The sequence below is a fragment of the Perna viridis genome, chromosome 2, assembly GCF_037379345.1.
Source record: "Perna viridis isolate PV_CMFRI_1.1 ecotype Kerala chromosome 2, ASM3737934v1, whole genome shotgun sequence".
Lineage (NCBI taxonomy): Eukaryota > Metazoa > Mollusca > Bivalvia > Mytilida > Mytilidae > Perna > Perna viridis.
This window is the reverse complement of record NC_142446.1, coordinates 66,860,837-66,873,940: the sequence shown is the minus strand read 5'-3', so window position 1 is coordinate 66,873,940 and position 13,104 is coordinate 66,860,837. Positions and strand designations below refer to the sequence as shown.

At 31.5% G+C, this 13,104-nt stretch overlaps 1 protein-coding gene across 1 annotated transcript in view; it reads left to right on the top strand.

The window, feature by feature from the left end:
• LOC148626576 (A disintegrin and metalloproteinase with thrombospondin motifs 4-like) overlaps positions 1–13,104 on the top strand; it is an 86,845-nt gene that overhangs the window by 70,306 nt on the left and 3,435 nt on the right. Inside the window, 6 exon segments of the mRNA XM_088570652.1 lie at positions 1,428–1,545; positions 1,915–2,004; positions 3,322–3,494; positions 5,145–5,208; positions 12,101–12,370; positions 12,791–13,103. Of these exon segments, the coding sequence (XP_088426778.1) occupies positions 1,428–1,545; positions 1,915–2,004; positions 3,322–3,494; positions 5,145–5,208; positions 12,101–12,370; positions 12,791–13,103 (1,028 nt within the window).

Here is a 13,104-nt window from a genome sequence, read left to right as displayed (position 1 = left end):
TGTTTATATACCATTCATAGATTGTGTATGTTGCAAAAACTTGACACAGATATTTATAGGAAGGCAGATTGAAGGAAAACGCGAGAATGAATTTAAGATTAGACACAACCTTTGTAGATTTTTTTTGTCGAATCTCAGAATGGGCCATCTGGTGCATCCTCCCCTGAGTGGTTTTAAAATGTATGTTTCTTTGTAATGTGGCTTTTGTGATTACTATCTACGAACCCCAAAATTCGTCTCTCTCTGCTAAGTTTCTAAGCTGCGATGATGTGCTAGAAATATATTAAATCAATTTAAAAAGAAAGTAAATTCAGCTTGAGTTGGATTTACCAATATGTAAGCTTTTCGTAATTCGTACTGTGGTGTGGTCGTTTTTTGCAAGTTTTGGTACTTAAAGTTTCTTTGGTGTGTGTTTTGTGACCTATTTGGGAGTCCTTTGAAGAAGTCTTAAAGTACAATACAGGTTTTTATCCCGAGGTTTAAAGTTTTTTAAAACATTACTAGTAATATAAATTCATTGTTTGTAGCGTTTGTCTGTAATATGAACTTGTATCTTAAACCAACAATATTCGATATTTCATATCTGATAAAACAAATTATTAATTGCAAATCACGCAAAACCACAAGTGATTTATCACCGTTATTTATTTATTTATTTTTTTTAATATCATGGTCACTTTTTATTGTTTGTACACTAAACACACGATTTTGCATGAAAACTTCATCATATTCAAAAACACTGGCAATTTTTATTTGCACGTTCAATTGAATTCTTGAAATATTATTTGTTTAGAATGAAAATGCATGAAAGCTACACACAGTTCTTGAATTGAAAAATGTCTTTTTTCAATGCATTGCGGGTGGGGATTAGTAACATTTTTTAATTTTGGTATCTAGTTTTAGGATGCGATTAACTATATTATCTCAAAACGATTATTTAAGCTTGAAAAGTAGTTTTTTAATCACTTCTCAAAATATATTTTTCTTGTTGATGTTACAGTAAAATAAAAATTTTAACGAGGAGCCAGATACTGTAATTGAAGGTTAATTTTTTTTTTCATGTGAAGTTTAAATGATTCAAGAACTGTATCTACTTATATAATGCATCATTTGTTTTTTCGAAACTGAATAGTTAAAATACTTTATTGTCATTTATCAGTTTATTTATTTGAAATATACAAGATCTAACGCAATCAGGTTCTATTAATAATTTTATTGAAAATCCTTCAATCTTAACTTAAGATAACTTTCCTTGTATACAAGTTCATATGTTGTTATTCATACAATGATTTCAGTTAATATCTTAATTGGATAAATACGAAGATTATGATTTCACGACTTTACGACAATCTCGGCGAATCACTGAAACAGCAAAAAATGACGATATACATATATGCATACTAACATTATCAATTGCATCATTTTAGAAGTTTGACTGTAATGACACAACGGGAACGTTAGAGTTCGATTCATGTGGGGTGTGTAACGGTGACAGTAGCACCTGTCTCGTGAGAGAGGGTACCTTTACTCAGACGCTTGCGCAGTGTAGGTATCAAAATACGATTCTTCAGAAGTTTCAAACGACAAAATTCAGTTAACATCAACATTGTCGCAATAGTATTTACAACGAAATAGAATATTTCATTTGTCCTCATTTTTATTACTGACAAAAACACTATTGTTGGTAAAACTAGGTAGTGTTCTAAGGATTCCACTGAAATTTCTGATGTTTAAAAAAAGTTCTTGAAATCAGTTCTTTCGATTTATTTTTGCAGATTGTTGCCATTCTCTTTATTCGTAACAATACTTCTCAGGGTGTCATTCCTGGCCTTGTACAAAATAATGACACTTAACCTTAGCACGTTCCTCACAATATTTTATATACAACATTTATAATATTCTAACATTTTGCAGGGACAAGGAGCGAATGGACTGAAATTCCTGTTGGAGCTTTCAATATCGAAATATCGTATACCTGGAATGACATGAAACAGTACTACATTGGTAGGTAGATCATGTCAATGGCAACGCGTAGACGCACTCTTTAGGTTATATAAAAAATAAGATGAACGAAGTATTAAGTAGGACTCCAGCTAAGAATCATGCAAGATTTGATTCATAGGTAAAAAGCGTACATATTTTTATTTTTGATATTTTGTTTGAAATGTCATAGTAAAGAGAAATTAACATGTGTTTTTTCTGATAACCCGTGCTCTTAGGAGATAAAAATTATATAGAATGCACTGTAGATTTCAAAATGAAGGGAGATAACTCTGTAAATGGCACTCAAATGCAATCGAATCTACTGGATTATCTCCTAAGAACAGGCAGATTTGAATGAATAATTACACATTTCATAGTATAGACCCATAAAACAACTTAACTACAAAAACAAAAATATGTAGCCTTTTTGGGTTGTATCACATTTTTCAGATTTTGCATGATTCTTACAAAGACTGCTACTTAATAGGTATTTAATTGGAACGAGTTAACCAATTGGTTATCCTATTTATCACATAGATTTTCTCTATTTATGTTTCTATTTTTAACATGAATTAAAACTTTTGTGAACGGCTGATTGATATTCGTGTTATAACGTTTCACCGGGGGTAAGTCCGTGAGTGAAATTACGGAATTTATTTCACCGTGTGAATTATCAAAACAATTTTACACTGGAAACATTCGGTAAATCATTGCTATTTGTATTATGAATAGAATCGCCATATTTTCACTCTTGTTTACTGGGTTTCTTTCTTTGTTCTTAGGTAGAAGGCAAAATGAAATAAAAATGAGGTGTAATGAATGGGCTTATGCAAAGGCTGAACTTTTTTGTTACGATCTTCACTTAAGGTCTCACTTACCACTTCTGGGTCAAATAGTCACTCCCTATATAGTACCAGAACACACACTGTATCTTAAGAGCACAAACTGTGTGTTTGTTGATCAATATTTGTCAAAATTAAACTGTGAATGTGCGCTTAAAGATCATATTCGTAATTTACTATAAAGGTGTATGAATATTGTTTACATTAATTTGCCTCCATGCTGTCAGTTAACGAAAAAGGTATAAATTTGGATTTTCATTATTATCTATTTTAGTCAGTTTTGTAAAAAAAAATGCCTTGTTTTCAAGACTTTGCAACGGTATGCAATATTTAGATGTCATTTCTCCTTAAAACCTTGAAAATAGCCTTTATTTTAATATATAAAGTAATGGAAACGTTCGAAGTGATTACTGAGGCCTAAACACTACAGTACCACTTGTGATAAATAATGAATTATTATAGATTTTTTGAATATATCACACCATATTTTTTACAGAAATACACACAAAAGATGGCACCCCGATAATAGCAAGTAATATTGTTGGTGATAGTAGGATTTTTGATACTGGAAACAATCCTGTAAGCTACGGCGGAACGTTTTGGCATTTTAAATACCTGACACAAATCATGCACGCACAAGGACCACTAACTGAACCGGTCATTGTTAAGGTAGGAAAATAAATAAATTTTAGTCCAGTCAGAATATTTAATAAATTACTCTTTGTAGTTCACGAAAGGCTATGTCATTCAATTTAGCCTACACGCATACCATTTGTCTAGAACTCTTTCAAAGCTTTATAATCGATCATTCTACTGTTTTGAATTCAATATTTCTACATTTACGTATTTATAAAAATATTTTTATGAAAAAAATTGTATTAGTAAACTTTAGAAAAAAGCGAAAAGTTACGAGGTAATAATTTCTTTATCCATATCGTTCTGTAAGTGCCAAAGGTCATGAAATCTTTCTCTAGTCATACCATAAACTTTAAAATAGTTACTACAATGCTCTTGATATAGAGGACATGAATTGATGACTGATTCATTCAAAGTCAAAATAATATATCCAAGTTGTGTGCCATGCCTACTTAAGGGATTGTGCTTTTGTATACTAGCATATTAACATTCCCGGTCAGCGTGTCAGAAGACTAGTACAATGTTGAGTTCAATTATTTAATCAAACGTTCTTGTCCTGAAATGCATAAAATATCTGTAAAAGGACGTAAAACTAAAACCAATTAAGTAGTAGTATTTGTCAGAATCATGCAAATTCTTTAAAATGAGATACACTTCAAAAAGGCTACATATTTTTGTTTTTGTTATTAAGTTGCTTTATGGGTCTATTTTATGAAATGTGTAATTATTCATTCAAATCTGCCTGCTCTTAGGAGATAAAAAACATTGAAAATCCAATAGATTATATTGTATTTGAGTGTCATTTACAGAGTCATCTCCCTTAATTTTGAAATCAACAGTGCATTCTATATAACTCCTATCTCCTAAGAACAAGGATTATATGAAAAACCGAATGTAAATTTCTGTTCACTACGGCAATTCAAACAAAATATCAAAAGTAAGAGTATGTAGGCTTTTCACCCATGAATCACATTGTGAATGATTCTTAGCTGGAGCACCACTTAAGTATCAGTATTGTATATTATCTGTCTTTCAACGTTCCCCTTTTATGGGTAATTGACTGTGTCTGAGAAGTTGCATAGATTTTGTCGGTGTTATTAACAATAACTATGAAAAGCATTACACGCAGGGGATCGTAGTCTTCTCACCATGGTAGAATCATGCCTATCGATGGAAGAAATAGTGAATTAGGAAATAAAACGAACCCCATTTAATTATTGCCTTACCACGGGCTGGTTATTTATGTCGTAAAATTTTACCTGAGCGACAGCGAGGGATTAAATATCAGCACAATTGGCTAGCCTGTGGTAAACGACAATAAAATCCAGATTCTCTGATAAATTTTGATTCTAGATTGTAATAGGATTAATTTTTTTCATATTACTGAAAACGCAGCCAATGTGTCGAACTAAATACCGATTATTATGAAGCAAAATACTGTTGAGACGATGGTTAGATTGAGTAAAACATGTCATTCGACTATGGCGTTTGTCATAATTATGTTTATCGAAGTTGTGATAATATTGTGGTCTGAAGACTTTTGAAGAACGTCATATTAGAATTTTCATTTCTACACAATTGAAAGTTAAGTGGCGTATATCAACATATTTAGGTACTATGTTTTCATTTTTTATGGTAAAAGTTGATCATCATTTTAAAGAGCATGTGTTTTTATTCTTTTAGATATACAATTTAAAGACAAACGCCAATACTGGAATAAAGTACATATATTCTGTTCCTTTGGACAGTAAGTACTTTCATTTATATAATGTTTTAAACATTTTTAGAAATTGTTCCATTTTTACCTTACAAACTTGGAGTTTCGTTACATACAGTTTTGATTTAACGATTAAATTAGAATGCCAATAGTTTTTTAAGAAAGCACTTTATAATTCAGTTTGATAATTATTTTTTTGTCAAATTTTCTTACTCCATATACAATGTTACCAATATTTGTATAATTAGCGGGTTTTAATGAAGGAGTATTACAAGAATTTAATGGAAATGGGACAATTTACACCAGCATTATTGTATTCTTTGTTTTATTTTTTATATCGCTTTTTATATATTTGTATATTTTCCAAATAATCTATATCCCTTTCAGTCTGAAATTCTTACAGTTGGACATCTGACTTACTCATTTAAGGGCTTTTAATAGTGTGAACGTATAGAATTTATTTAAACGTATTTACGCATCACTCGAGTGGATTAGTTTTTCTATCAAACAAGTTGACCCTAGTTGAATAATTGTGTTTCACCGTGTATCGCAATCAAATTCAACTGGGAAACACTGGCAAATTATGTTTTTTTCGCGATTTGCACTGAAACCAAATATCGACCTAATTTATAGAGAATTCATGTTAATTGAATGTGCTGTATCACGTGTTTTGATGTGAAATATTTACGAGGTCATTGTTATGCCAAAAGTTCGGTGCTGAAATGTACTTGATATATATTTTTTTCAGTTTCTCTGAACTGATATATAAAAGTATACTTTTTTCTTTTGGTGTACTTGCATTTACCAATTTCCAAATATTTATATTTTCTTTTAATGCATATCATTTTAATTTCAACTTAACAGTATCAATAAGATAATTGTTATTATGATGATTTTGTGATAAGAAAATAACACCTTGAGTAGCTCAGATATCTATGTATAGCTTATCTGTGTTTTTGTTATTATCATAATCGTATCTCTTCTCAAGCTTTTTTTTGCATTTTTATTATATAAATATTGCTTTATTGCTAATGGACAACATTCATTACTCGGCATGCCTAAATGTATTATGACATTATAAACAAATATGTGCCTATATGCAACAGCTAATGTAACAAGCAATTTGGCATGATGCATATCATAATTCCTTGGTATTTATTATATATCTACCATATATTTTCATGGAATTATTATAAAGAGTAAAAAAAAATACTAAACTGATAGACAAACTCGGGGCAGTAGCATCAAGTAATATCTTTTAAAAAAGATAGCTGACGCAGTAAAATTTTACTTCTAAGTTTCTCCATTTCTTGCAAGAAAATAACGCATGGCACGCAATTCAAATATTCGATACAGTTTTTGTACGCTATTTTCAAGTTTTCTGTACCGTTTTTTTAATGCCACTAAGTTATCAGTATTTAAACAGAATTGCGATCAGGTGATTTGCTTTTCCATAGAAGAGCGTCCCTAAGGTCAAAGGAAGTCGGGTTAACAAATGGCAATAACCTTAGTTAAGGAGGAAGACTTAGGGCAAGGGACTAAATTCTTGAAATCAGTGATATGTTTATATCATATTCAATTTCACCAAAGCATATCAATCTTTCATTTGAAACAGAATGAAATCAGTCCAAGTTACATTGTTTCTTACATGAGATTGATGTAAAATGGTGAATACAAACTTTCTAATGATTTGTAAGGGTTTTGTCACTTAGCCTAGGTCTACCTCCTTGAACAAAAGCAAAATGGTCCTGACTTGGTACAGAGAATATCAGTGGAAATGACGGGCTATAAGAGATATCATACGATTTGAATTCGAAGGTTGATTATATTAAGGTTTAATGTCATACCAAATGGAGATGCCATAGTGTGCGTGTATTGAAGAAAACTAATATAACTCAGGTAAACGTTAGCAGAAAAACATCAACTAATAATTTATTTTATCATTGAAGTGTTAATTAAATACAACTTATGCTCCTAAAGTAATATATATGGTGCATAAACAGTATATAACGCCTATGTCACAGTTAACTTCAGTTTTTGTAAAAGTAGAATATTAAAAGTTACGAATATTATGTTTTAACTTTCAGTAACGTTCTATCTTACAACTAAAGTATTCTATCCTTACTTATATATAGATAATATCATTATTGTACTCTCTCCTTATTTGTAATACCATATATTTTTTTCCGACTCGTAAGACTATAACTTACTACAAAAATTTAAATTTAACTTTTGTGGTATCAGTTAACTTTAAAGTGTTGTAGTAAGTCCGGTACAAATTTAGTAAGGCTTCTTAGTGATTTAAATGATTTTTTAACATAACTTTGTCCTTCTTTATTACCAATGAAGCGAACACTTGGACAGTCTTAATGACAGTCTTATTGACATTCGGAAAATTTAGATGTTACGGTCATTATAGTTGACAATTTGAGGATGATCAAAATATGTGTGTATTGAATATTATTTAAAAACAAATAACCTCAGAAATGATGTACGGCATAAGTCTAAGTCATTCAGAAGCATACATAGATTCACATCTGCAGTGATATTATCGCAATTCAATTGTCATAATATTAAAAACATGTCCACATATATGTACTATGCGTTATAAAACGCAATACAGCGTACAACTACTACATTGTAGAAGTCTTGCTTTTTTCTTGTGTGGCGTAGCATCCTTGCACTTTCTTGTGTGACGTAGTTGACCAAGCACAAATATCCTAAAACGTACTCAGATCCCGTTATTAGTAGATGGTGTGAAACTTTACAGTACTGACCTATGGTTTTCATAGAATAACAAGATATGAGGTAAACATTTATTTTATATCTGTAATTATGTATCATGTAATGACTGCATTACCAGTAATGTTTCCGATAGTTTTTTTGTTTTTTTTTTATTTGGCATTCCTATTCTAAATTACTGTTATGTTAGTAAGCTGCAAAAAATGTATGACGTTTTAATGCAATTTCATGTGGTCTTGTCTTCAAAAAGCAACGTATTTAAGTAAGTGTCACCAAAAATTTCGTTTTGTACAAATTTTTCGGTTTTACAGAATAGCTTTATTGTATCTTTTTTATTTATGAAAAGAATTCAAAATCATTCATTCTGTTTTTTTATGATTTTGTTGTTGTATTCTTCATTTTCTACTAAAATTCAGATCAAATCAAAAATTAGTAATCATCTTTTTTTTCCGTTTCAGATTCCACATTGAGTTACTCAAACGAAACGACCACGGATGCAGCTGACTTTACAACAGAAACAGAGACGATAACAGACACCACTATCGACGGACAATCTGCTGGTAATTCAACGAACACAGGCTCATCTAGTTCTCTCGGGAATGGTGGTTTCATTGCAATTGTATGTGTTGCGGTTGTGTGTGCGGTAGTAGCGGTAGTAGGAATTGTTTTTATGATCAGACGGTGTGTCAAAACTGATACATCTAGACCAGAATCTGCAGATTCGTATGCTGATGAAACATTAAAAGCAGTTCCGTTTGTGGTTAGTGCTTCTGCACCGATGTCGACGGCACCAATGTTCAAACCTAGGAAGGAGCCGTCTATCCACAGGAAAACGAGGGGTTTTGATGATGGTGACAGAACAAATCATATCATACATGTGAGCAGCAAGGCAAATTTACTAGAAAAGCTCCATTACCAGAGAAGGAACAGTGCTGTTCCCCGCGTTGGATAAACTTTTTAAAAAGGACTTGTAAATGTATGTGTTTTTCTACCAATACTTTTTTTATTACTCTTTGTGCCAATTAGACGAATAAAAATATCAGAATTTGTCAAGATCATTGCCATTTCATATATCTTGATGAATGAACATTACTTTTTGTTTTACTACTTTTTCATCTTATATTGAGAAGATATCTGCACGTATGTTACAAAACATTTAAGATTTTTTGTACACTTCTTTCTGTTACAAATTAAATCATGTGTTGTTTTCACAAACCATTGCTAAGTTAACCTAACTGAGTGTTAAACCTCAACAAAATTGCACCGTGCTATTCAACTAATTGCACGTTCATTTTCATCCGCGGTAGTTTTTACATAATTTAATGATTATATTTTAAATATTGTTTATTTATTTGTTTTGTAAATAAAATCGTTTTTGTTGCATAACTTCTTGTACTTTGCCATTGACATTGTATTTCAATATGAAACAGTTATAAAATTACCTCATGACGCTTGTCTTCGATCGTTCGTGCCCAAGTACTATTACCCATACAATCAAATGTCACAGTTAAGTATGTTGCCATTCATAAGAAATTCATAAGAAAAACATCAATAAAACAGGATAAATCAAAGCTCAAGGTATGATACATTGAATAACATAAAGAAAAATAACACAATGTTTTTGTTGTTTCCCTATCTTGTTGGAGAGGCATGTTGATTTTGTGCCGTCTGTTCGTCTGAATGTTCGTCACACTTTTGTATGCGCAACGTTAATTCCTCTGAAATTACTATGCCGAATTTCAAGAAACTTTGCAGGTTGGTTAGATATGATTTTTTTGTTTGCGTATAATCAATAAAGTACAATCCACCGAATATTGTCGGTGTTTTACCCATTTGAACTTTGGAATGGGTGAAACATACATTTTCGTAGCCACAATTAATTCTAATTCTATTGTATTTAATTACCGTTTCGTATTTACGGTTATAACATTCAATGCATATTGTTGATTTCAAAATGTCTTTTAGATTTTTAACTCAGCTGGGCCGAAAGACCATGTGAGCTATTGCCATCACTTGGAGTCCTTCGTCGTCGTTAACAATTCATTCAAACATCTTCTCATCTGAAACTACTTGACTGATAAGAACCAGACTTAGTATTAATGTTTACTAGGGTGTTTTTCCATAGAACTGACGTCTATATTTTTGATCTGTTGGAAAACATGGCCGCCATTACTAAAGCAAAATTCTGACATAGGGTTCAAGTGTTTGGCATGATGAAATCTATCAGTGGTCATTATCAGTGGTCATATTCTTATTTAAAACTGTTAAGACATGTTGGAGTTGGGGAATGGGGTACCCCTGGCGTGTTATATGCTGGGGTTGTCAGGCTATAATACGGAAAACCTGACAGAAATACATCTTTTCGACAATTTTGTCAGATCCAGTTATGAGTTCGTTTTGCTTTGGTATTGCTCAAGGTTGAGCCATTCTTCCTGCTATTAGTAGTTTTATTGCACACTTCATTTACACGATCATATTTGTGCCTCGTGAGAATTTCACCAGTGAAATTATAATTAACGTCAGGGTATGTCTACGTTAACTTTTTTGAGTTTTTTCTACTATTAAAATGATTTATCGTCGTGAGATGGGCAAATCAAAAGAAAATTCACGTAGTACAAATATATGGAAATATAGTTGTTTCTTTACTGGCGATAGTAGATTCCAACCTTCGACATGCTGTGAACGCAGGGTATTTTGACTTCCACATTTTATATCTGAAGTATTAATAAAACTGATGTTTCCCTTTCTGACTATCAATCGACAAAAATCATTATTTCATGTTCGATTATAATTATCTGTTTGTTTTTATAACACGTCGATGCAGATTTACGGAAAAATGCGCGCATTTTAACAGCTTAATAACCTCTAATGTATACCTTGCATATGATAGTAGTTCTGCTTTTATGTGCATTAAAGTGACTGTCCCAGGTACCACTTAATGCTGATCAAGTTGCTGATACGTATGCTTTTAAAGGTAACTATACACAGTTAAATAAATTAACTTTAGTGACCTTACTGTATTGGGACTTTTAAGAGGTGAAAAAAAAACTGACCGAGGAATATGGCACTTGATAATGAAAAGATTAATTTAGAAAGTATGCTAATGTTTTGCATGTACTCAGAAAGTTTCGAACTGATTGCCGATCATATACATTATAATTTTAGTTATTCTTAAGATTCAATAGTAAGAGTAATCAAGGGAACCAAGGTTATAGCGGTAATCAAAGAGTAATCAAGGGAACCAAGGTTATAGCAGTAATCAAAAGAATGTCATCCAGGGACAAAGACCAGACATGGAAAACAGACATGCATAACAAAGAACATAAAGTAACTAAAATCATACATACAAAGTAACAAAAGCAAATGAGCAACTCGGACTCTACTAAAAACTGGGAGCATGGACCAATGTATGCTAAATGATACAAGCATGGCTTTTGTGCATTTTTATCATGATTTGGACGTAAAGGTGAATCCGATATTAACACAATTAACAAGTTCGTTGTTGTATTATAAAAATATCCTTCTGATACTTTGTTCATACATGTATGACAAATTACCCCTTAATGTTTCACCGTTCAAATATATGATCATTGTGGGAATAATTCAAAAGGTTCATTCTATTCGACATAAATCAGAAAATAAAATCTTCTTCAAGATTTAAGACTGATATCATATTGAATTAATTGATGAAATACCAGTACCTCTTTTTCTATTTGGACTTTCAACAAAAAAGCATTTGTTTATTGAATGCATTATTGAAAAATTGTGCTTCAGTTGACTGATCAATGGGAAATATAAATTTAAATATAAAATAATAACAATATATGCACGTTCTCGAATATATAATATATTTTTTTTTGTTTTATACATCCCTCTGAAATGGCGTGCATTATGATTGCATGATTATATCCATTTTCCCATTTAATAGGTAAAATGAAAGTATTTCGTACTTTATGCCGATCATTTGAGAATTGTGAATATTTTATATGTATAAAGTGAATGGCGAGTAACTTTTCAATTTTTAAATATTTTTAGCTCCTCCAATTCAGAGGGTTTTGGGATATTAAATATTCAGACAACATTTTTTTTTTACTTTTGTCAGTGTGTTCCGGAATGACTAGCACTATCGAAAAAAAAACAAATATATTTTAGCATATGTTATTTTAAATACTTAATTTAGATGATACATCTACAACTGCCAATTTTGGAACTACTAAGAATTCAAACGAAATGTCCCATTGGTCTAGTACTGTCAGCACGGAAATAAGTACGGAGAAAATGTCAGGACTGTCTACTACCAAAAAGACACCACCAAGAACAGAGAATGTGGCGGGACTGTCTACTACTAAAATAAAACCACAAAGAACAGAGGAATTGTCGGGACTGTCTACTACTATCGAAAGTATCCAACAGAGTACAGAAAACTTACCGGAAAGATCTAATAACAGAGGTACCCTACATAAAAAAAGTAAAAAAGAAAACCCCAAGACCCATACATAACCATGCAAATTCCAAAAAAATAAAACTCTGAACGTACTTTAATTCGTGGATCAGAGAAGAGGCAAAAGTTCGTGGATTCGTTTTTAAAAAAGCAACCCTTACAGCACATGCGTGGATCAAGGTCACCAGAAGTAACATGCATACGGATTTATCTAGGTCGATTTTTTTTGTCTTGTAAGACAATAAATATATAGACACATATTTCATGTATATAACACATTTTATTTGTATATATTGAATGAAATTATACAGGAAAAGTAAAATTCAGTAGAAATAATTCAAAGTTAAGGCACATTTCAACAGAAACAAATATTTGCGAAAATGACAGCTAATGCAGCTTAAACATATGTAATTTTTATACTTTATTTAGATGAAACATCTACAACTGTCGATTATGGTACCACTATGAGTTTAAACGGAATGCCAAGTTGGTCTAGTACTAAATGTACGCAAGTAAATACAGAAGAATTACCGGAAAGATCTAATGTTAAAAGTACGCAACAAAGTAAAAAGGAAACCACAAGACGGTTCACTACTACGCAAATGCCAAAAATAAATAATATTATAGTGGAAACTGGACTGAAATCTGTCTGGACTTTCAACTTTGCTTTCGTTGTATCTATATGTTTCCTCTGTGTGTTTGTATTCTTTATGTTTTTCCTGTTTTTTGTTGAGGTTAAAATA